The sequence below is a fragment of the Trichosurus vulpecula genome, chromosome 3 (genome assembly GCF_011100635.1).
Source record: "Trichosurus vulpecula isolate mTriVul1 chromosome 3, mTriVul1.pri, whole genome shotgun sequence".
NCBI lineage: Eukaryota > Metazoa > Chordata > Mammalia > Diprotodontia > Phalangeridae > Trichosurus > Trichosurus vulpecula.
In genome coordinates, this window is record NC_050575.1 from 322,220,213 (window position 1) to 322,245,385 (window position 25,173).

General features: G+C 38.7%; 1 protein-coding gene across 1 annotated transcript in view; it reads left to right on the forward strand.

Annotated features, from left to right (window-relative positions):
- SPRED2 (sprouty related EVH1 domain containing 2) overlaps positions 1-25,173 on the forward strand; it is a 174,951-nt gene that overhangs the window by 130,072 nt on the left and 19,706 nt on the right. The window contains exons 2-4 of the mRNA XM_036751316.1: positions 1,489-1,666; positions 7,465-7,633; positions 13,514-13,578. Coding sequence (XP_036607211.1) covers positions 1,489-1,666; positions 7,465-7,633; positions 13,514-13,578 — 412 coding nt within the window. The remainder of the gene's footprint in view (positions 1-1,488; positions 1,667-7,464; positions 7,634-13,513; positions 13,579-25,173) is intronic.

Below are 25,173 nucleotides of genomic sequence, written 5' to 3' on the forward strand. Positions count from 1 at the left end.
CTAGATTTCTGAAATGTTGAGAATCAGTTTTTGTAAAGTCAGATTTTAAGGGTCAAAGATTGTCCGACCTTCCTTTTTAGGAAAATCAAGCTGAGTGGCATAATTTATAGATGTCACATAATACTTAGTGTAACTGGTTATATTTTCAGATCTTGTGCCCAAAACAGGCTATATGAGTTACTGTTTAAATCTCTAAAATAGATGTATATGCCTTCAGATGACCATAAGACTTTACAATACAAATGAAGAATTATTAAGGAATTGCATTTTATGGTGATTTTAAAGCAGCTGTCTTTTTTGTTATAATAGTGTAAAGATTTAGTAAGGAATTTCCTGCCAAATAACATATTTTCCTTTTAAAACAGATTTAATACAATGCAGTTCTTAAATCACAAAGTCACATACAGATTATTAAATCTAAGAGTCCTTTGATTTCATCCAGTCTATTCTCCTTCTTTTAGAGAGGGAAAAATCTAAGATGATGAAAGTACCATAGGGAACCAAAGATGGGAAAGTTTCAGTCTCTGCCTGTAGAGAAGACATGGTAATATTATTTTATTGAATTGGGAGAGGCCTGGGTTCAGATCCCATTTTCAGGACCTACTAACTTTGTAAACCATGGATAAGTCACTTAATAACAGCCAGCATTTATTTACAAAGCCCTTAAAGTTCTCCAAAGTGCCTCACAGACATTATCTCCTTTGATCCTTGAGATAACTAACCCTCGGTGGTAGGCTGTTATTATCCCATATTTCCAGCTGAGGAAATAGAGCAATTTGCCCAGGGTGATTCAGCTAGTTGATGATGGAAGCAGGATTTGAACCCTCATCTTCCTGACTCCCAAGACCATCATCACCTGGCTGCCTGCCCTAACCTTCCTGAACCTCTCTGTAAAATGGGAGTGATAATAGTATCCTACTTCGCAGGGTTGTTCTGAGAATCCGATGGTAGAATGCGTATTTAATTACTCTTTATACACCTTTAAAAGCTACGTAAATATCCATTGTTATTAAAAGTAAAATACTGATAAATTACATAATTATGGATTGTTTCATCCGGGCTAAAAAGGAAAGTCTGTATTGGATTTTTGCTGTTAAATAGCATTTTAAGGTTTACGAGGTGCTTTATGTAAATCCTTTGATCCTCACCACAGCCCTAAGAGGACTGTTGCTATAGGCATTATACCCATTTTATAGCTAAGACAACTGAGGCTGGGAAGTCAAATGACTTGCCCATGGTCTCAACTGGTAAATGTCAGAGATAGGATTTTGATCCATGTTTCTTCCACACTCTCTACACTATGCCAGGTTGCCTTTCCATAGAAGAGGTTTAATACCCTTGATTTTATGAGTGCTAGCTTTTGTGCTTAAGTCTTTTTTGGGATGTTGGTTGGATGACCCACTTAAAGAGTTTGTTATATGGAATCGGTAGGAGACAAAGTTGATAACAAACTTATCTTACCGATTATTTTTGTTGTTGTCATTTTAGTGACAGCTATATTGTTCGTGTCAAAGCTGTGGTTATGACCCGAGATGACTCCAGTGGGGGATGGTTACCTCAAGAAGGAGGTGGTATCAGTCGAGTTGGTGTCTGCAAGGTCATGCACCCAGAAGGGAATGGAAGAAGTGGTTTTCTCATCCATGGAGAACGACAGAAAGACAAACTGGTAAGAACAGATAAAGACTTGTGGATTAAATTTCTGACAACTGGTTTTTTTCTTAAAGGTAAATTAAAAACTTTTCTTCCCAACCCCCTCCCTCCCACTCATGTTTCTCTTTTTCTTAATTTCTAATTCCTGGGAGAAAAGTTTCAGACATTAGACTCTGAAGCCAAAGCCAGATTATATAACAAGACCTTTGTTTCAAATAAAGGCTTCTTCATCCCCCCATACCTTCATCTAGGGGTACTTCACTTTTTTTGTGCCATGGATTCCTTGGGCAGTCTGGGGAAACCTATGCACCCCTTCTCAGAATGTTTGTGAATGCATAAAATAAAATTTTGGGAATTACAAAGGAAACCAATTATATTTAAATTTGATTATCAAAATCCTTGTTTTTAGAGTCTACACATCACAGTGCCTTAGCCCAAAGTAGCTTCAGTTACAACTGAACTGCTTTTCTCAGTCGATGCCAAGTTTTCAAATGTCTAGGTTGTTCTCCCCCACCCCCACCAGATTTAGAACTTCTGCCATCTTAGTGGAATTAAGCAAACTACTCATTCATGGATCAGACCTTCCAGCATTGACGAAGTCAGTCACATTGTATGGCCCAGTGGCAGTGAGAGCTTTGAAAGCTAATGCATTATTCAGAGTGAGCTATTCCTGAGTTGGATTGCTGGCGTTAAAATGTGGGGGCAGGTTGTCTCCTGGCATACTGTTCCTTCCAAATAGATGTTTACCTAAAAGACAGTGTAGCTTTTATTGCACAAAATTAATGAATAAAACATGTTTTGGAGGGAAAAAAAGCAGTAACAGGAAAATTAGCCAAATCAACCTTCTATTGGCATCTGCTTCCTCCCATGATTCTTTGAAGAAGGTACTTTGGTGTTATAGAAACTAAAAATATGTTGAATGCTAAAATCTACTTTAAATTAGCAATACTGTTTATGAAAAAGCTATGAAGTTCTCCTAGGCAGATTTAACACTCTTCATGTTTGTTGCCTGTGTTATGTACTGGAAATTTACTTTCAGAAGCCAGAAGAGATTCAAAATATTCAACATATCCTCAACTAGTGCTATGTGCTACATAGGAACTGTGCGTAATATACATAATATGAGCAGGTTAATGTTATTCTGAAAATATTAACACTTGCATTCTTGATCTTTATATGTGCTGAATTTGCAATCTGAATGTTCTTTTGCAGTCACTTTTCCTTTTAAAAGCAGTTAGGAGAGACACAATTTTAGCTATGGGTCAAAAGATTTACATTTTGACAGTTCTAAGAGCTTTCATTAATAAGCATTGAGTGCCAGTATCCTTTACTTTAAGTGATAGTTAAAATTGAATTTTGGAAAATGGGAACTTATTTGGGAAATATTAAAGAAAGATGTTGATTTAAAGGAATTGCTTGGGAGGAATGATTGTTAAAGAAATTGTTTACCTCCAAATTTTTAAGCTTATTTTTGGAAATCTAGATTTCTCACGTAACTTAATTTAGAATAAAATAACGTGTGTGTGTGTGTGTGTGTGTGTGTGTGTGTGTGTGCGTGCGCACACCAAAGCAGTACAACAGAGTTGCTTGGGAAAAACTTAGCATTGGCTGCCCTTTGACATTAACTTGATAATTAATCATTTAGTTTTTATTTTTAAAATATTCTTTTTAGTGTTAGTTGCACAAAGGGTACTGTCCATTCACCCAACAAGCCTGTGCATAGAGTTCTGTTGTTGGTTCTGGGAAAGCTTAGATGTGACAAAAGCTGCCCTCCTGGAGCCTGGAGGAATGGGGACAAGAGCTTCAGGATTGTGCCACATATACATACATTTCAATTCTGACATTTGTTAAGCATCTACTGTTTGCAAGGCACTGTGGGAAATAACTTAATGCAGAATAATGCACCTGCACAAGGTTGATGCAGACAATGTGAGCTCCCAAGAGAAATTGATAGGGAACTGAGAGGTGGTTGTTGAGTTAGACTTTAAAGAATGAGTAAGCCAAAGAAGAGCAATGCCAGCACAGAAGGTCGCATGAACAAATGTGAGGAAGTACATAGCCCATAATGAGCATAACAACCAGTCTTTTCATCATCATTATTATTATTATCATTAAATTAGTCCCAATTTTAAGCTGATTTTGTTTTTTCTTCAAAGGAGAAACTGTTGCTTGTTCTGGTAGATTTTTTTTCCCTTTCTGTCACATTATTCAGATGACTGGACCAATTTCAGCTTAAAGTTTCCTAGGAGAATTGACCTTTGGGTTGAATCTAAGCATGGAAAATTTTAACCAAAGGATAGTGGTTTTTTTCTCCCTGAAATTATGGGGAAAGTGAAGAGTCTAAGCTGGTGAGTTTGTTTTTTAAAAGACTTCATCTAGAGGCTATTGCACATTTTAAAATTGCACAGACATCTGTAACAGTAAAGATCCCCGATGTTGGACTTCTCCAATTCTGAATTTATTATGATTCCAACACAGGCTGGTCTGAGCTAAAGTCATTCCCCTTTGCACTCACTATTCCATGCCAAGCAAAGCTCTCTGCAAATAGTAGGCACTCAAGAAAAATATGTGGTGATTTGAGATCTTAAAAGGCTTTATCGGGCAGTTTAAAAATGAGTAGTAAGCATTAACCAGCAGAGAAAAGGCTAGCCTTGGAATTAGGAAGAAGTTCTGCCTTTGATACACAAAAGAGCCCTCTAGTCAAGGCTAAGTCCAGACCTCTTGGTGTCCCAGGCCAAACTGTCTTAGGGCTATGAATTGTAGAGGAGTTGTTGATCTGTATCATTGGAAAGCATTGCCTTATATAGTGTTATTGTCAACGATGATGATAATAATAGTATGTGTATAGCCCTTTAAAGATGTGCCTCACACATCTCATTTGATAAAAATGATGAAATCACTCTCCTCCCCGCCAAAAATCTACCTTAGAATTTTTTATTTATTAATAAGTTATGGCAATAACTTTTTTGTTTTGATTATAGGTACAGTAACTTTGAAAGTTAGTGCGCTAGATTAACTCATTGTAGGCTTCTTGACTTAGCCCCTGCCACTAGTTGCATGACTTTATGCCAGCTACTATGCCTTTATCGGCCCTCAGTTTTCTCATCACTGGCTGGCAAAAGGAGGCTAGACTAATTCCTCTGACAAGTTTCATTCAGCCCTAATGGTCTGTGATTTATTATCCTGGTTTTTTGATATACTAAATTACCACCCAAAAAATCTTTTTGGAGGAGAACTTCTGTTTGACATATTGCAGGTTATCTTAGCAGTTATCAATTTTATGGACCCTTCCACTCTTGAATTGTCTTAAAATAGTATGACTCTACTTATTTTAAAACTTTTTTTTTTTTTTTGCTTTTTGGCAGGGCAGTTGGGGTTAAGTGACTTGCCCAAGGTCACACAGCTAGTACATGTGTCAAGTGTCTGAAGCCGGATTTGAACTCAGGTCCTCCTGACTCCAGGGCCGGTGCTCTACTGACTGCGCCACCTAGCTGCCCCATTTTAAACTTTTTGATAGCTTATTCTCTACAGTAAATTCAGACCAAATTCTCCCTCTCCCTCTACTTCACCTAAATTCTTCATTTTTTTTTTGTGATTTTGATTAATGTAGTAGTGAGATTATACAGCTGAGCAAACTTCTCACAGTGTTCAGAACATTGAGATTTTAATACATTATGGAAGAAAACAGAGTATTTTGAGATCAACAATAAAAGAGAAAATTTCTTTTACCCACCTAAAATGGGACTTTTTATTCAAAACAACTTTAGAAGATTATCATTATTCAGTCAGCAAATGTTTAGTGAATACTTGTTATGTGCTGAGCATCATGCTAAATAGTAGAATATAAGCTAAGACTTGGAAATAGCCCATCCTCAAAGAGCTCACCTGCTTAGGGACACAAAGAAGCGTGAAGCAATTGCAAAATAAGATGTGATCTCGAATCATCTCCCCTTTCTTACTTCCTGTAAGGCATGGGGCAATTCACTTAATCTTTCTGGGCCTCCATTTCCTTGTCAATAAAACTAATGGTCTGGGCAAGCTGACACAAAGGCTCTTTCAGCCTCAAATTTGTGATCCTATTTAGTTCTTAGGGAAATGAAAATCCGTGAAGGCTAGGCTAGTCAGGGAGGGTTTCATTAAGGAGATGGACTTGAACTGAGCCTGGAAGGATGGGTAGGACTTGAAGAGGAGAGAGTGTTTTTATATAACAAGATCAACACTGCCTAGAATCAAGCATGAGCTTGATGCATCTGTGGGTTGTTGTGTCCATCCTGATTCAGTATTATAATTTTTCTTTCCTACAGGGCTTTATAACTTTCATAGCATTTCCCATACATGATCTTATTTGATTCCAACATTAATTGCATAGTTATATCCCTATTTCACAGATGAGGAAACAGTTTCAGAGGGGTTATATGACTTGCCTTAGTTGACAAGGCTAGTAGGAGACCAGGAAGAACCCACTTTATCTGTTGTGCCATTTTTAGAGCAAAAGAAGGAATGACATGATATAATAACATTCAGGGAAGTTGAGTCTGTCATAGCTGTGAAGGAGGGATGGCTGCTAGGGTCAGGGATACCAGTTAGAAAGCTATTTAGTCCAGCATTAAAATAATGAGACCCTGAACTAGAAATTGCCAATGAGAATGGAAAGGAAGGGCTGGTTACAAAAAATATTTCAAAGGAAATATTGATGGACCCTGGTGCATACCTGGATATGAGGGCATAAAGGAGAAAGATTAAACAAAGATGACTCCCAAGTTTGAGCCTGGGTAGCAGAGGAGAGTGTAGTATAATAAAGACAGAGACCAAAAGCAAGTACAGAAGGAGGGAAAAAAAAAGATAGCAAATTCATTTTTAAATGTATGAAATTTGACCAAGGCATCCAGATAGGTAGGTAGCTGGATCTGAAGAAAGGGCAAGGTTTAAAGGTTAGGGTGGGATCGTTAGTAGAGAGATGATAGCCGAAACCTTGAGACTAGATGAATGAAGTAATTGGTTAGAAAATGGGAGAAAGACAAGAGCTTATGAAGGAAATTGAGTAGGAGTAGATAGAGAACTAAGAGGACCAGAGGAATTCTCTATCCCAGTAGCCAAGGGAGGAGAGAATTTTAAGTCAACACTTTCAAATATGGTAGAAAGATTAACAGTAGCAATAATGCTGATATTTATATAGCACTTAAAAGTTTGCAAAAGAGCTTTATATACATTATCTCAGATGAGTTTCATAACAGTCTGTGAGGTAGGTACTACTAGGATTATTCTCATTTTATAGGTGAAGAAACTGAGACCATATAGATGGTAAGGGTCAGGGACAGGGTTCCAATCCACTTTTTTTTGTTTCCTAGAAACCCTATTATGCCACATGGACCAAAAAGATAAAGAAATACCTTTGAGTTGGGGGAGGTGGGGTGGTAGAAGTTGTGGAGTGGTAGGGTGCCTGCTACATAGTAGAAGCCTAACAAGTATTTGTTGATTGGTGACTAATTTCAGTAGAGAGGCAGGGAGGGAAGCCAGATTGCAGAGTTAAATGGGTGGTAAGATATTTAACATAGTGTGTTAAAAGTATTCTTTTGAGAAATTTGGTAACCAATGCAAAGAAAGAAACAAAGTAGCAGCTAGAGAAGAAGCAAGTAATAAAGGCAGCTTTGATATTGTTACAGTTTTTTAATTGTTGGAGTTCTGTAGTTTAAAGGAAGAAGACCACAATGCCATCGCTTCATAACTGGGCTTCTAGACCCCATTAAAACCATTAAGAGAATAACATTAAAACAATAACACTTGTAACTATCCCCATGTATTTAAATCTTTTAGGTGGTATTGGAATGCTACGTAAGAAAAGACTTGGTCTACACGAAAGCAAACCCAACGTTTCATCATTGGAAAGTCGATAATAGAAAGTTTGGGCTTACTTTCCAAAGCCCAGCTGATGCACGAGCCTTTGACAGAGGCGTGAGGAAAGCAATAGAAGACCTGATCGAAGGTACTGGATTCTCTAACCGGACTCTGCTAATTTCATAGTGAGATTGTGTGAATTTTCAAGTTTTTAACGGGTTTTTTTTTGGAGGGGTAAGGCAGGGCAATTGGGGTTAAGTGACTTGCCCAAGGTCACACAGCCAGTTAGTGTGTCAGGTGTCTGAGGCTGGATTTAAACTCAGGTCCTCTTGACTCCAGGGCCGGTGCTCTACTCATTACACCATCTAGCTGCCCCTTAAATTTTTTTTAAATGCTATTTGTTAGGGTTATGGGATTTTTGTTTGTTTTTTTTTTTTTTGGTTTTGCTTTTTTTTTCTTGGGAGGGTATTTCTTGGCAGTGCTCTTGGACTAGATCAGCTATCTAGATGCAAAGGCTTGGTATCCAGTCCAACCACCATTTATTAAATGCTTACTTTTTGCAAGGCACTATTCCTAGACACTAGATGTACAAAGATTAAACAAAAAGCAGGACCTGCCCTCAAGGAGTTTATACTCTCCTGGGCCAGTCGAAACATGTAAGCAGCTAAGTACATACCTGATCATTTGAGGAGGACACAACAGGCCTAAACAACCAAGGAAATTAGGGGGCATTTCCCATAAGCAGTGATGCATGGCCTAAACCTTGAATGAAACTGGAGTATCTAAGAATAGATTGGGGAGAGATACTGAAGTGACATCCCCAAAGCAAAAACAAAAATAGGCCTTCTGATGAGGGGAAGTCATTTAGATTGAAGGAAGACCTTTTGGCAACTGCTGCTCCTGATATTGGGATACTTAACCAAGGCAGGTAGTACTCTTGATGAATTGAATGTGTTGAAGTTCTAGAAATGAATTCCTTATACGAATTTACTTTAGTTCTGTCCCCAAAATACCTTTGTTTTGGGGTACATCCAATTGGCTCCAAACAAACTCCCAGTCATATTCTATTAAGAAAAGGCTCCAGGAGGCTGAGCTTCTGGGAAATGATCCAAGCAATTTATTCCCTGCCCCCCTGGATTCTGATTTAGTCTGTGATTGATCAGTCAAACTACCAATAGATAGGTATCTAGCATCTGTGGTCAGTCCAGGAGTGAAGCCCAATAGTATCTGTTGGCTTTTGAATGGACCGAGTCTCCTAATCCCCTTCTCCAACTGTACTTAAGAGGCAGCTGGTGACATATTGGATGGAGTGTTAGGTCTAGAGTCAGAAGGACCTGAGTTCAAATGCAGCCTCACTCACTAGCTTTGTAACCCAAAGTAATTCATTTAACCTCTATCTCCCTCAATTTTCTAAACTGTAAAGTGGAGCTCATAATAGCACAAATCTCCCAGGGTTGTTGTGAGGATCAAACGAGATAATATCTGTAAAGTGCTTAGCACAGGGCCTGGCACATAGTAGGCACTTAACAAATGCTGGTTTCTTTCCTTCTGAATCTAGACAGCTTTAGCCCCAGATATGATCCAGTATTTCACCATTCTCAGAAGGTAATAAATCACAGATTCATTATTTTGGAACTAGAATTTATTCAGTATTTTTGGAACTGGAAAGGACCTCAGAGATCATCTAGTCCAGCCCCTTCATTTTACAAGTGAGGAAACTGAGGCCCAGAGAAGTTAAATGATTTTCCTAAGGTCCCAGAGGTAGTAAGTGGCAGAGCTGGAATGGGAACCCATTTCCCCAACCCTAAATATAATGTTCTTTCCATTGTACTATAGACTACCATTTGCAGGAACCTGTGTTCCCAAAGGTATTTGATACTTTATGAGGCAGTAGAACATAGATAAATAGATAGGTAGATAGATAGATAGATACACATATGTATGTATATATGTGTGTGTGTTTATGTATATACATATATATTATATATATATTCACTTATGTGTGTGTGTCCGTTAATTTAAGATAATTTTGTGCTACATTCTTTTTAGGCAGAGGCATGAGCTAGATGTCTACCCCTTCCTATATTGACAACCTTGAGGCTAAAATATAAAGAAGTACTAATATAGCCTGTCCTATTCATTAGTTATCTTAATTTTAGAGTTGGAAAGGACCTTAAAGGTTGACGAATGCATTCCCCCACATTTTACAGACAGCATCCTGAGTTGCTAATTTACAGATATCTCTTATCTCCGGATGAGCAACAAAAAGGAATTTTGATTTTTATTGGTCTTGTAACCTTTGTTCTTTCCAAAGGGACATACTAGCAGGTTTATAAAAAAAAAAAAACAGGGGAGAATGAATCAACTTTTTGTATCTGTGAGTTTGTTAACAAAAGCGCTGTATTTTAAAATAAAGCTAAAAATCTTAGCAGCTAGCTAATCATATATTCTACATACTATATTCTATTCTATATATGTGTGTGTATACATATACACACACGCACTATATTTTACATTCTAAAGAATAGGAGGAATCATAGAATTTTAGAAATGGAAAGGAACCTACGCTGTCTAGTGCAGTCCCTCTGTGTCCTCTCTGCAGCATTTTACTATTGAAGAAACTGAGATCAGGAGACATCAAGGGACTTGCCCCCCAGCTAGTTAATGTTCTTGGCTCATACTGTCTTCTCCACCCCTTAAGTCTAACTTCCAATTCTACTACTTAAGTGAAATTTTTCTCACCAACAAGCTTTTTTCTTTTAAAAAAAATATCTTTTTTTAAAAATCACCTATATTTTCCCAGTCCCAAAGAGCCATCATAACAAAGATTTTTTTTTTTTAAAGAGGAAGGAAAAAGGATTCAGCAAAGCTGATTAGTAGTCAGTCTGCTAATAAACAATTCCCCTATTCTGTGCCAAGCACTGTTCTAAGCTGGGGGGATACAAATGAGAAAAAGAAAGACAATCCCTGCCCTCAGGGAACTTAGAGTCTAATGGGGGAAGATAACACCCCAAAGGAAATTGAAAAGCAGAGAGAAGGATGGTATGGAGGCATGATGGAGTTCAGTCCAAAGGAGTACAGCAAAGTGGAAAGTGGGAGCTTTGGGAGGAGTCCTTTGCTCAGGGCTCCAATCAGAGGGTGCTGATGAGTACTAAGGCTGTTGCAGTCTTGAGGGATAATTAATTTCCTGGGTAAAGAGAGGAGGAGGATGTTGGTGACTTCTCTATACTTTAGCTACCTGTCCTTTGAATATACTGTACTGATTATATTTTCCCTTCACTTCAGTGATGAAATTAAAGTTATTGTTCAGAAACAGCTCTGCTTTTTTTTTTTAACATGGGCAGTACAGTGGTATTTGCTTCTTAATGAAACCAAAAATTAAATAGAGAACTAACGACTTTTTAAAGAGAAAATGTCTTTTCTACCTTTTTTTTTCCCTCAATAGCATCAAGCTTACGGATTTCATCCAAAATGACTAAATATGAACTATTGAATCATGTCACACTCATGCCATTCAAGGTTGCCTCCAGTAGATTACTAAGCATGGCTGTCAGGGATGGTGACTAGGATCCACAGGCACAGACCTACAGGAATAGTTTGCCCTCCAGCCTATTCAATGAGCAGACCCTGGATTCTTCCCATTGAGAAAGATGTATGATGACTAAGGATGACATGTCAACAGCCAGATCAGAACTTCCTTTGGAAGATATATTTGGGTTTTTTTTAACTGTTTTAATCTATTTGAGCAAGAATAACATGTTCTTCACTCATTATTGGGTGTGGGAAGAGATGGGTGAAAGTAGCCTCTAAAAAAAAGTGCATGGCCTCAAACTCATTTAAGCACACAAGGGTTTTAGTCTGTTATTAACTGCCACTGTGTGGTAGCTGAATGGATAAATGAAAATTCATTTTCCAAATCTAGGGATGTCATAAAAGGCAGGTGTTTAAAATATAAGCATGAAACATACCTTCAAAATTGTTGATGAAATGGACATCAGACCACATCTATATCATTAATAATAGCTAGCTTTAACGTACCTCTTTAAGGTTTGCTAAGTACTTTGTATATGTCATCTCATTTGATCCTCAAAACAGACCTGGGGAGTAGATGCTGTTACCCCCATTTTGCAGATGAGACAGAGAGAGGTTAAGTGGCTTACCCAAGGTAACACAGCTAGTACATGAATGAGGTAGCTTTTGATTTCAAGTCTTCCTGACTCTAAATCTACCACTTGGTGAGTATTTAGGTGTTGCTTCTGTTACCTGGAATGGATCCTGCTCCATCTTAATTCATCTGGGCACTATCCTTTGCTTGGCTCTGATGTCAGTACACTCGCTAACTTACTTCAAGTACGATTTGGGGCAGCTAGATGGTGCAGTGGATAGAACACTGGTGCTGAAGTCAGGTGAACCTGAGTTCAAATTCGGCCTTAGACACTTACTAGCCATGTGACCCTGGGCAAATCACATAACCCCGATTGCCTCCAAAAAGAAATTTTTCAAGTGGGCTTTGAAGGGAGGAATTCCAATGCTGAGTTGAAATCATGAAGGAGAGATGGATATATGTGCCAACAGTCTGTTTATTTGGTTGTGCCTCTTCAGGTACTGTATTTGAATAATTAGACAACTGTTCCTCACACCTTTTTTAGGGAGATGTGTTAATCTTCTTGTATACTGGTAAAGGAGGAAATATAGACTCCTAAATCCAGAACTAGAAGGTCCCTTGGAAGGTCCCATCTAGTCCAACCCCACCTCTGTTTTACAGATAAGAAAACTAAGGCCCAAGTTAAGTGGCTGGCCCAAGGTCACACCTGTAGTATCATTGCTCCTGAAAATCCTAACCAAGGAATGGGCTAGAACTTAAATTTTAATCGTTTTATAGAAGGGGGAGGGAGAGGGAGACTGAATAAAAAGCTGATAATTTTGTATATTTTTTTTCTTGCCAACCACTAACTTCATTTTAATTACTCCACACATTATTAATCCTGAAAGGAAAAGAAAAGAGGGTAGGACATGCCTGCTTGTAAATACAAGCTTTTTTTGTTTAGTCTCTTTTCCAAGAATATTTATATACACTTGCATACCAGGATGAAGAAAGATGTGAAGTTGTAAATAAACCTAGCTTTCGTAGGCTGATTCCTGTTCCAGCATGAGATAAGCTGGACTTTTGGTTTTTTTCTGACATACCCCTAGGTTTTAGCTGAAGACAGCAGGGTGTAAATAAGTCCCCAGAATTTTAAGTGCCAACAGAAGAAGCAGTGCATTTAAGGGTCCAAAAATCCAATCTTCAACCTTTGCCAGAGATCCTTACTTCTAAGTCATAAGAGTTGGCACAATCTGGCTTTTAAGAGTCCTAGAATGTTTGGACCTGGAAGTGATCCCAGAAATCATTAAACCCATTTCCCTCATCCTACACCATGAGAAAACAGGGCCAGAGAAATTGCCCAAGGTCAAACAGGTCATTAATGACCAGTCCAACTCTGCTTCTTAGCTGGCTTAAGTAAAGTTCTGCTCTGATTCCTCATCATGGCATAGCAGTAACCCTTGGGCTCTCAAATGCTTTCTCAGTGAAGCATAAACTATGAAAGGGCCTGCCAGTCCAATAAGACTTCAAGGACTGCAGACCCAGTAATGAACTGGACAGGGTGTCTTATTTGATAGGTTTACCCCAGATCTGAGAGGTTCATCACTAGAGGGTTCACTCCTGAATGGCCATTTATTTGGCTGCCATGATTTATGGAGACCATCTGCCAAAATAGAGGTGGTTACAGTCTGCTGTATATACTAAATAAGTCACAGATCTTGAAGCATCGAAAGTATAAAATGTTTGCTGTTTTTTTGTATTTTATTAGTGTTGATCCATATTGGTCAGAAACATATAGCAGAATGTTAGCTAAAGTGACATTATTCTTGAAAGTATAATGTATTCCTCGTGGTTGACTTTTCTTTATATATATATATATATATATATATATATATATATATATATATATATATATATATATATATTTCCCCATCTCCTTTCTAGGATCTACAACTTCTTCTTCAACAATCCATAATGAAGCTGAGCTTGGAGACGACGACGTTTTTACAGTAAGTGCACTTAGGCCATTGGGTTTGTTTTTGGTGTTGTTTTTTTCTCAGATAATTGGATGGAGAATCAAAAAGATTCCATTTATGGGTTCCAGTTACAGGAATGAGATAACGCTTTCAGCCTGTACTTGATTCTTTTCTTCAAATACTATCATTAAGGATATGTGGCCTTTCACATTTTCGTCCATTCTAATTTCTCATTCTTAGGGCCTTGTACTGTCATAGGTAAAGATAATATCACACAAAGCCAGCCCCCAAAGGATCCTCCATGGGGTTCTTCACTTTCCTTTAAATATATGTAGCTTTGGGGTAGATTTCTTTTTCTTGTTTGTCGTTTTTTTTTTTAACATGGCTAAAACAGAAATCTGTTTTGTATGATTATACATATTTGTAATAGATTTTGTTTTTCATGCCTGCTCAGTGGAGAGGGGAGAGGGAGGCAGAGAATTTGGAAGTTAAAAAAAGGAATAAAAAAGTCTCTGATTTAAAAGCAAACAAATAAAAAAATTTTTAAGTAAAAAGACCAAGAGAAAATAGAGGTTTGGGATAAGGGTTATAAGGGAAAGATATTTGATTAAATATGTTACAGTCCAACCAGTTGCTTTCTATGATTTGCACTGTCATTTAATGTCAGATTGCAAGTATTTTATCGTATGGTGACTCGGCCCAGGGCTGAGCTGTGGATTACACAAAAGCAGAAGACATAGCATCTCTTCCCTCTTGTTAGGTAAAGAAGACTGTTATAAGACAGGTTGGGTTTTGTTTTTGTTTTTTTAAGATACATAAGACATTGTATAATTAAGTGTGGTAGGTGTTCTAAAAAGGGGCACATTGATGAGGACTGGGGGTGATTGGAAAAAAAATTATGGAGAAGGTGAAACATGATGGGATTCTCGAAGAGGGCATTTGGGGTTAAAGAGCCTGACTTCAGATTCTTACCCTGCTCTCTACTACCTGTGTGGTCTTAGGAACATCACTTAACCTTCCCTGGTCCTCAGTCTCCCCATCTGTAAAACGAGAGGGTTATGTTCAATGATCTCTAAGTTCCCTCAGAGCTTCTAAGTCTGTGATCCTATGAGTGAAGACTTGGAGCTAAGAATGAACATCATGTGTGCACAGGACAGCGAGGAGACCCTGCTTGACTTGAAAAGAGCCACCCACAGTGGTCATTTACCTTCATGAAATGACTGGTATGATGTGGATCTGAGCAGGCTTCCTTTAGTGCTCTGACCAGATCCTCTCCACAGTTGGCATGTTGCTGATATCATCTGTTCCTTTGTCACAGTTCACAGAGACAAACAACAGCAGGCGGGTTAAAAGGTGGCTTCCTGTACTCCGGAGCAAAGTTATCCTCAGCAGCTGCTTCCCAGCTACCTGCCAGCAGTGATTTATAGAATGGAGGGGGGGTGGGGGGGAGATGAGGCCTGATTGAAGCCAGAATAGTTTATTGCTGTCCTGTTATCTGGAGAGATGTATTTGCTGTGAGAGGTTAAAACATGTTTCTGTGTTTCTTTTCAATGCCTATAAAACTGGGGTAGAAATTTTACTTAATTTACCTGATGTGAAATGAGGCACAGTGGAATTATAGAAAGGGGACTTCAAGATCACCTAGGTTCTACCCCCTTTCTTTTTCAGATTAAAAAAAAAAAGTCCAGTCCAGAGCCAGAAAATGACCCATCTTACTTAGGTCTCATAGCATAGAGCAAATGTGAGACTAGACTCTGAGTCCCAATGTTCTTAAGTCAATGTAATTTAAAATAGGGCATATTACTAATGGGAAAAAGATTCAAGGGGAAGAAAGGTTCTATCATTGTATACTTAAATATGTAAGTGTCTTACATACCCAACTCTTAGCTGAGGAGGGCCGAGTTTGGGAATGTCCAGACAGAAATATGTATAGAGATCCACAAGCCATGAACAGAGGTCTCCTATAAGTCTCCTTCTGGTCGTAACTATGGAATTAACAAAGTACTGCTGAAATTGAAGTGAAAGAAGTGAGCAACAGTTCTTAAGTAATGTGCATTTTTACCCTTGAAAGTGAGGATGCTGTGGTCTGAGTCTCTTGTGTCTTATACTTGTATGAAATGACTGGTTAGGAGTTTTAGTATTTGTGTCTTAAGGAGAAGCTGGAAGACCAGCCCACAATTCAGGATTAGTTGAGAGAGAGAGAGAGAGAGAGAGAGAGAGAGAGAGAGAGAGAGAGAGAGAAAGTGTGTGTGTGTCTATGTAAAACTAGTCTTATGCAATATATTCTATCTAGTTTTATATGTAGAGTGTATGGATTGGAGCTCATTCCCCAAGTCTCATTTTTGCAAGCTTTTGATTATTCATATCATTCTCCCTTGCTACACAGACTTTTTAAGAGTCCTATTTATTCCTCAGAAAAATGCATTTATCGACCTACATATGTATAAGATGCATTTTTCCCCGTCATATTAAATTTTAAACTTAACAGGCCATTCCAACATCAGAACCCTTTGATTCTTCCCACCCTTGAGTGGTTTGCTTATTACTCCAGTTGTCTTACATGATCCCAAGGGTACTGCAGCTTTGGGGGTCTTCTGTGGGTCTCAGCTCTGGCATGTGGAGATCTCCATGGGACTCTAGGCAAGGTGAATGGGTTCTGGAGTGAATTGGATTGGATCAAAGAGAAAGTGCTGGGCATGCACTCCAAACTTAGGTTACCTTTTAAGGTCCATCACAGTCTCAATTCATCCTATATTCCTAGGCTGATTACATATTTCTCCCCCTGCACTCAAGCCAAACTGGAGTCCTTGCTGATCCCCATATACAATATTCCATCTTCTGCTCTGTGCCGTGGCCTAGGCTGTCTCTCATGCCTGGAATGTACTCTCTCCTCACTTTGGCCCTAGGATCCTAGATCCCTTCAGGGGTCAGATCAAGAGGCTTTTCCTGGTTCCCCTAGTCATTAGTTGCCTGCTCCTCCACCCTCCCCATCCATTTTGTATTTGTTTGGTATTTATTTATCATTTTGTATATTATTTATCTCTGTACATGCTATATTATATATTATGTATACTGTACGTATTATGTCTGTATTATGCTCTGTACATAGACAATAAGCTCCTTGAGGGCAGGAACTGTTTCATTTTCTTATCTCTGTATCCATGGAACCTAGCAGAGTAGGGTGGGGAGTAGGTGTTTAATGTTGAGCTGGATTTTTAGTTCAGCAGTCTTACTGCTCTTACCTCTTTGTCCTTCTTCTTATAACCAACCTGTAGACATTAATCTGTACATGAGGTTACCTGCCCCTCTCTTCATGCTGCTTACCTGCAGCTCTAATCCTCCATCAGCAGATGAACTGAATCTGCTCTCTTCTTTTTTTTTATTTTAAAGCAGTTTGAGGGGCTGTGATGGGACCTATAGTTTCTGTAAATGGGGTTAGTAGATTTCATCCCTAGCCTAATGCTTAGAAATTCACCAAGGGACATTTTGAGTCTAAGAATGGTATACCAAGAGTAAAGTTGCCAGATGAAAAATTAAGGAACACTGGGTTATACTTAGCTGGCTGCCAAATTCCTGTTCTTTAGCAATATCAGTTCATAAAAATCTGGCCATGTATGTACTGTCGCAGTCTTCTAAAGCCATTCTTAATCTTTTTGGATAGATAATAGTAGCCTGTTTAAATTATGGTCTTTGGAGCATGCAGCTGAGGGGTGTGGGTGGGTATGGGGGAGGGGGAAGATGTATAAATGCTTGCTCACTATATAGTCCAATCTGTAATCTGTGGTTGTCTCCTTGGCATTTCAGCAGCTGTTGCTGTGTGAATAGCAAAATTCTGATTTTAAAACTAAAGATTAAGGGAGATTTCATATATATACACGCACGCACACACACGTATATACATATATGTGTGTGTGTGTGTGTGTGTGTGTGTGTGTGTGTATTTTTTTCCATGTATTTTGCCCTATTATAGTTAGTAGCTTTTTACAGTTCATTAAAAGCCACAAAAGAATGGGATTTCCTGGAATCTTGTAAAGCAGTCTATTAGCTCCTGGGGTTCACCTCCCTCCTGGTTTGGCCTGTGATTTATTGGAGTAGAATAGTGAACCCTCTCTCCCCTCCCCCACTTTGTCTTGAAAAGGATTAGACTAAAGTGATAAAGGGCTTTGATGGAATGGAGGTTGGGGGAGATAAGTCTGAAAAGTGAATATTTTAGGCTTGTTTTTTGTTTTCCCCAGATCTTATTCATAAGGAGCTGAAATTTCATGCAGATGTTAACATCCTGTTTAATGTACATTTTTTTCATCATTGATTGTTTGGGCTGTTTTCCCCAACTCTAACAAATATATTAAAAATGTTGAGAAAATGTTATGGATCCCTTGAAGGGACAATCTTAATTTCTTTCAGCCAAATGAATTTTTGCATTTTGCGTTGTGTGTTGGGGAGCGAAGAACTGGAGTGAACACAATAGCTCTGGTAAAACAGACACCACTGTTTTTCGGTGCTGAGTATTGAACTCAAGGGAGTTTTATCTTCATGAAGAGGTTGAATTGTATAGCTCAATTAACCTTTTAGTGGCTGCCCCTGTATTCACTGTAGCCTATTAGGAAGCAATCTGGGCTTCCTGTTTGGGGATTTGGGTGGTCTCTTTTCTGCTGTAGGGATGCATACAGGGTGTATGACAAGAGTTAATGGGAAAATGTTTGAATTGCTGTGAGATGAAGAAAACCATAGAAGTGTCAAGTCCTTAGAAGCACAGAGCTCAGAGACAAAAGGAACCAACCAAAAAGATAACCTGGTCCCACCTCAGCCTTCCAATACTTCTTTATTAGTCCAGTGAAGCGTCTGATCCCCACAGATTTCATTTAATTTTTATTAATATCTTTTGTTTACATTGCCTTCATTTCTGAATATATCCTTCTTTCCACCCTACCCAATGAATGAAAAAGAAAGAGGGAAACAAGTGACTCATGAAAATTAATCAACACATCAACTGAGTCTGGCATTATATACAGTATATCTCACCTGTATTCTCTCACTTCTGCAGGAGAGAGGTACATTTTCTCATTTCCTCTTTGGGGCCAAGTTTGGTCATTATAATTACACAGTATTCCATTTTCTGGCTTTTGTTCTTCCACTTCTGTTGTTATACTCATTGCATATACTGTTTTCTTGGTTCTGTTTACTTGATTTTATATCAGTCCTAATCAGTCTTTCTATGATTCTCTAACTTCTTTATATTCACCATTTCTTATTGCACAGTAATATTCCATCATATCCAAATGCCATAATTTGTTTCATCTTCCCCAGTGAATGGACTTCTACTTTGTTTCCAGTTCTTTGCTACCACAAAAAGTGTTGCGATGAATATTTTGGCATTTATGGGACCCTTTTTTCTGTCATAGACATCCTTAGAGTAGGAACCCTAGAGATTTTTAAATGACTTGCCCAAGGTCACAGTTGGCTATCTAGGGATTGAGTGAAGACCCAGAATCCAGGGCTTCTGCCTTCTTGTTTATTGTCTTTTCCATCATTACCTCAGCTCTTTTGCTCAATTATGTTAGATATATTCACAAGATTCCCATTCGTGTTATCAGAAAAGAGCAAGGAATGCAATAATAAAATGACAGGGCTGTCTCTGAACAGAGACAGTGTGGCCTAGTGGAAAGAACAGTAGAGTTAGAGTCAAAAGATCTGGGTTCATGTCCCAGCTGTGTCACTCATTACCTGTGTGATCCTGGGCAAGTCATATCACCTTGATGAGTCTTAGTTTCCCCATCTGTAAAATGAGACGTTTAGAACTAGATGACCTCTATAGTCCTTTACAGTTTTATATGTGATTCTATGATCTATCCTTGGGTCTTATAAGAAAGGGAAGAGTAGGGGATTAATGAGCTAAGTTTCCTTAGAGATGGAAATCGCTGCCATTTCATTTCGCTAATAGCTATCACACTGAGGAAGAGCCTATTCTGGGGGGAATAAAGAAAAAAATGCAAGATATCTTAAGATGCCTGTACATGAATAACATGAGGAGCGTTAAAAACAACACTCACTGATTATTGACACCCAGATACTGGTCTTTTGCACCTAGCTGTGCTAATGTACAGTGAACACTTAGGTGGACACTTGTTTAAAGAATGATGCTATTAACCGAGTATCTTCAAAAGTAATATACTACACATGCTGTTGATTCGAATTGACTCTGAAACAGAAGGAGGTGAGATAGAAATTGGCCATTCTGGGCTATACCTACCTCTTAATTGCTCTGTAATGCTTCTCTCCAACATGTATGTTTTTTTAAAAATAAAATGGCAGGTTTCTGATATTTCTGTTGTATTCCATAAACCCAAAAGGTATGTTGGGGGGTGTATTTTTAGGGCTTTCCCTTGTGTTTTGCTTTCTAACATTTAATTGGACAGGGATATATCCTATAAGGAATTGCAGGTGTCTACCCTAGTGGGGCATGTTTCTAGCCATAAGTTTACCAAGAGTGAAGAGGTTCATTCCATGCCGAGAGCATGAACCCTTGACATCTGAGTTCCCCATCTCCATTTTATTGCTTTTCTGAGTGTTAGGAGCAGTTGTTCCTAACATTATTCCTTTTCCCGGCCAGGGCAAGGTTATAAATGAGTTAAAATTGCCCTCTCCAGAGTTCAGCGGAGTGTTTTGGTTTGGTGTAGGGATGTTACAGAGGCAGAGGGTGTTTGATTTGGAAATTTGCATGCTTTGCTTAACACTTCCTTTAAGGAAATGAATGAAAATTTCCCATTTTCTCAGTTTCTAAGCTTTTCCATTAGGGAGAGAGGGAAGAATGATGTAACATTTTTCCTCTTGTGGAGTAATCCTACTCCTGGGTCTCAGTTACCTCCTCTGTGAAATGGGGCATTGGGTTCAGCTGGCTTTTAGGATTCCTTCCACCTCCAGATCTGAGTTCCTGTGATCCTACACCCACAAAAAGACTAAAGCTGTATTTGAAAATTGATCTTTACCAAATTTGATGGCAGTTTTGTTGTTGTTATTTATTAGTCTTGTTTTGTTTTGGAATTGTGACTTCAGCCCTCTGACAAATCCCAATAGGGAGAATTGGTAAATTGCTTCTCATCCACAACTTAGGGCTTTAGAGAGTTGTCTGAGGGCATGGAGAGGTTCAGTAATTGGCCCATGCTCACACAGCTAGGATCTGTCCTCTGCCTGATAGGTCTTGAACCCAGGTCTAGTCCTTACCATTTAACCAGTTATTCCAAAGTACAAAATCAGAAGGAAGAAGTAGAATATAGATTTTTGTAAAGGTGAGTGATAAAACAATAACATTTATACATAAACACTTAAAAGCTTACAGAGCACTTCACAAAAGTCACTTCATTTGTACCTTGAAACAATCCCATCAGTTTGACACAGTGAGTATTGTTATCTCCGTTATATAGATGAAGAAACTGAGGTTGACAGGTCAGGTGACTTGCCCAGAAAGGTCAGATGTGGGGCTCAAATCCAGTTCCTACTGACTCCCAGTCCTGTGTCTTTCCAACGTCTGCTTCTCAAGGACTTGGGCCAACTCAGCCTTATTCCTTGGCCTGACCATAGTTTAAGCATTTCTCATTGTGTGATGTGAAATGGAACTACTTTATTTCCAAGGTGTGCGTACGTCTCTAAAGAGTTTGCCATTTAAAAGCATTTCCCTTGAGTGTCCTTTCTGTGAGCTAGGTTTGATGAGTATTTATTTCTAAATCCTTTCTAGTTGGGCTACATTTTCCCATGAAGCATCTTTCTGTGAGCTGGGTTTATGAAAATATCTTGAATGTATTGAATGCACCAGATTTCATTAATTTACTTTGAGGGTCAAAACAGTTACCAAATATCAATAGATTTTTAAATTGGCACATTAAGTTTGGAAAGCCTGACTCAAGGATTAGATTCCACATCACTCCAGTCTTCCTTCTGGTCTCCTTTTAGCTGATGGGCTGAATTTACCCAACAGCTTTCTATTTCTTGTGATTCGAAGTTATTATAAAAGCTGAAAATACCTCAGAAGATGTTTGAGTAGATGCGTTGGATGACAGGTTTACTGCATGTTTAAGGGAAATTAGAATGTTTTATTTAATTACTTAAAGGAAATTTGTTTTTAAATTATTGGTTCACTTTGCTTCCTTACGACAGATACTTCTCAACAAACCCCTCAGTAAGCTCCCCTGCAAAGGATTATTTCGCCAAATAAAAAAGTGCAGGGTGTACCCATTAAGAGTATAATACTAATATTAAGTGGCACAATTGATAGTGACCAGGCCTGAGTTCATATCAGGCCTCAGACATTAACTAGCTGTGTAACCCTGGGCAAGTCACTTAACCTTGTTTGCCTCAGTTTCCTCATCTGTAAAATAGGCTGGAGAAGGAAATGGCAAATCACCCAAGTATTTTTGCCAAGAAAACCCCAAATAAGGTCATGAAGAGTAGGATGTGACAGAAACAATGGGGGGACAACAACTAACATAGACCATTGCATTTGACCGGGATATTCTCTCTCCATGTTGAGTTCTGTTTGTGTTGTTATAATACTTGCATATATTTTTCTTTTGGTTCTAATTTCATTTTATGATCTTGGACGAGTCGTTTCACCTCACTGGAGCTCAGTTTCCCCATCTGTAAAATGAGACAGTGATTTCAGCACATGAATATTCCAGTGTTTCTCCAAATTCTTCACATCCATCATCCCTTGAAGTATGATGATACTATATTTTTATATCATAAATACTTTAGCCATTCCATAATTAATGGGCATGTACCTTGTTTCTAGCTTTCTTTTATCACAAATAATGCTACTATGAACATTTTTGGACACAAGGGTGCTTTCTTGCTTTCAGTAACTTCTTTAGGCTATCCCAGTAGTGAAGTCAAAGGGCATGAGCAGTTTAGTAACTTTTTCTTGCAAAGTTCTGAATGATTGAACCACTTCCTCAGCTCAAGCAGCAATGAGTTACCAGGCTTGTCTTTCTACAGTCCGTCCAACAATGGCTTTTCCCATCTTTGCTAATTTGATATATAGCAGTGAGGGAATAGATACCTCAGGGTCATTTTATTTATGTTTCTCTGATTATTAAGGGGACATAAATCATTATTACATATTATAATACATAATATATTATTATTTGCGTTAGCATTTTTCTCCAGGTAAAACAAGAATGTTTTAATTCACATCCTTAACTTTTGAGGTTAATGTCATATAATTACAACACCCCTAAGACATGTCTTGAATGACTTTTGTTTCACAATAGAAAGCTGAGCCGAACAGACCAGTTATTTGGTTAGCTTTTATTAAACGCCTATTATGTACTAGGGACACAGAGAAAGACAAAAAGACAGTCCCTGCTCTCTAGGACCTCACAGTCTAATATAAATGAATATGACTTGGTGTAGTTAAATTCTACGCTGTAATTTCATACTAAAATATAAAAGAAGTACATTTCTCCATATCTCGTTACTACAGGAAAAAATATGTTTCACAGTGCAACTTATAAATAATAGCTAGGATTTATATAGCACCTCAACATCTGAGAGGTCGGTGTTATAAGTATCCCCATTTTATAGATGAGGAAACTGAGGAAGACAGTGGGTGGTTAACTTTGCCCAAGGTCACACAGCTAGTATCTGAGGTCATATTTGAACTCAGGTCTTCCTGACTCCATTCTCAATGCTCTAAGCATGGTGTCTTCTGGATTCTAGTATGTAGCACCTCAGGATCACAGGGGACCTCAGAAATCCTCTCTTGAAGCCCCCTCACTATGCAGAGTAAAAAAATGAGTCCCAGAAAGATTGTGAGTTGGTCCCTGGAGAGTGTGTGACCCTCCAAAGCACTCTTCTAAACTTGGTACCAATTTATACCAATTCCTACATTCATATTTCACCCTCATGATTACCCCAGTGAGGTCGCTATTATCACTGTTTTACAGATAAGGCAGGCCAAGGACACTGGGAGATATGAATTCCCAAGATACAACAGCTAGGGTAGTTCCAGCACCAGGATACCTCACGTCTACAGAAGAGCTGAGAAAATTCAAACTTCATCATTTTCCTTCTCTAGGATACTGAAATTTTGCCAGTGAAACATTTTGAATTGTGCAAAAAACTTTCCCTTTCCCTGCGAGTTAGTCCCCACCTTATTTTCCTCCCTCTCCACCCCTTTTTCTTATGCCTTAGGACCTCCTCATAGACTGCATATCAACTGCGTGAGAAGGCCTTGAGTTCTGCTTTGTTCCAGGCTGTGCTTCCCTGTGGGAGAGGCTACCTGGAGTGAGTGAGAGTGGGGCCCTCAGGGCCTGTTAATTGTTATCTCCTGTGCTCTGGAGTCTGACAAGGAAATGACTGACAGCAATTTCCTGTTTAACTGGGGAGAAATGATTGAGGGTTCAGGATTCACCTTGGGGAAAATCAATAGAAGGGGATTGCTAAGTAGGAGCTAGAATTAGGGGGTAGAAGAAGAACCTGGGGAAAACAAGAGTGAACCAGTCACCTATTTTTTAAAAGGTCATTCTTAGTAACTGGGACATTGACTTTCCTGGTATTCTGAAGAGAGCCAGTGTTCCCAGCTCTCCAAGGCAGAATCCCTTGGTAGGAGGCTAATGCATTAAGCCATCAGCTCAACCTAGCTGACTGGGGTTCATTCCCTGGAGATTGTTGCATTCAGTCCCAGGGTGAAGTCAGAGGGAAAACTAACCATCCAGTGAGTAATGATAAAGCAATTGTTTACTGTTGTGTATTAGCAAGAAACAATGAATTGTGTTTGTTCTTAACCTTGTTGAGGTTCTTTGGACCAAATGAGTTGTAGTTTCATTGTGTAAATCAATCAATCATAGACATTTAAGTGCCTACTATGTGCCAGGTACTCTATGAGCTCTTGTGTTCTATTTTAAGTGTGGAATTCTGAATAAAATGTCAGTGCAGGTCACAAGTGCAAACAAACAGCCCCTAACAAATATTTTTAAGTAATCAGCCTGGTCTATAGAAAGAAACAGAGAGCTACCATTAAATCAGACCAAATTCATTCCTGACTTCTACAGCTGAGCAAAAGCCTTAGATGGGCTTCTCTAATGCTGCAAGTAATTAATTCTTCCTCTGACCTTTCATGAGAGGGTGGTACAGCCTGGTCCCTTAAAGGGTTGCTTTTTTTTTAAGTCCTGTTGTGCCTTTTAATGGAGATGCCCCCTCCACTGGTAAAGATTGCCACCCCATTATGCCTCCTCATCCCATGCACTATCCCATGTTTTCCCATATTGTTTACTCTGCTGAAGGCCTTCGTCTTGTGTTCCCTTTTGTTTTGATCGGGGGACCCGTCTGCCACTGAAGCTGTAACTCCTGCTTTTAGTCTCCCTGTATGCAAACCATGCCCTTTTCCAGCCATATATTTTCTATGTGATTTTTTTTTAATACCACTTCTCATACTCAGAGTGGTGCTAATAATATGCTTGCAACCTGCTAAAGAGTAGTCACCTTTCTGTTGCCTCAGGGGTTATTTGTAATTTTAATTACTCCAAGATTCCTGTGTTTAAGGGATTATAGCCACAGAGTATCACCACACTATTGGTAAGTTGTTTTGTTTTTTAATGGACTTTTTGCAACAGTGAAGAGTTTGTGATTGCTGGA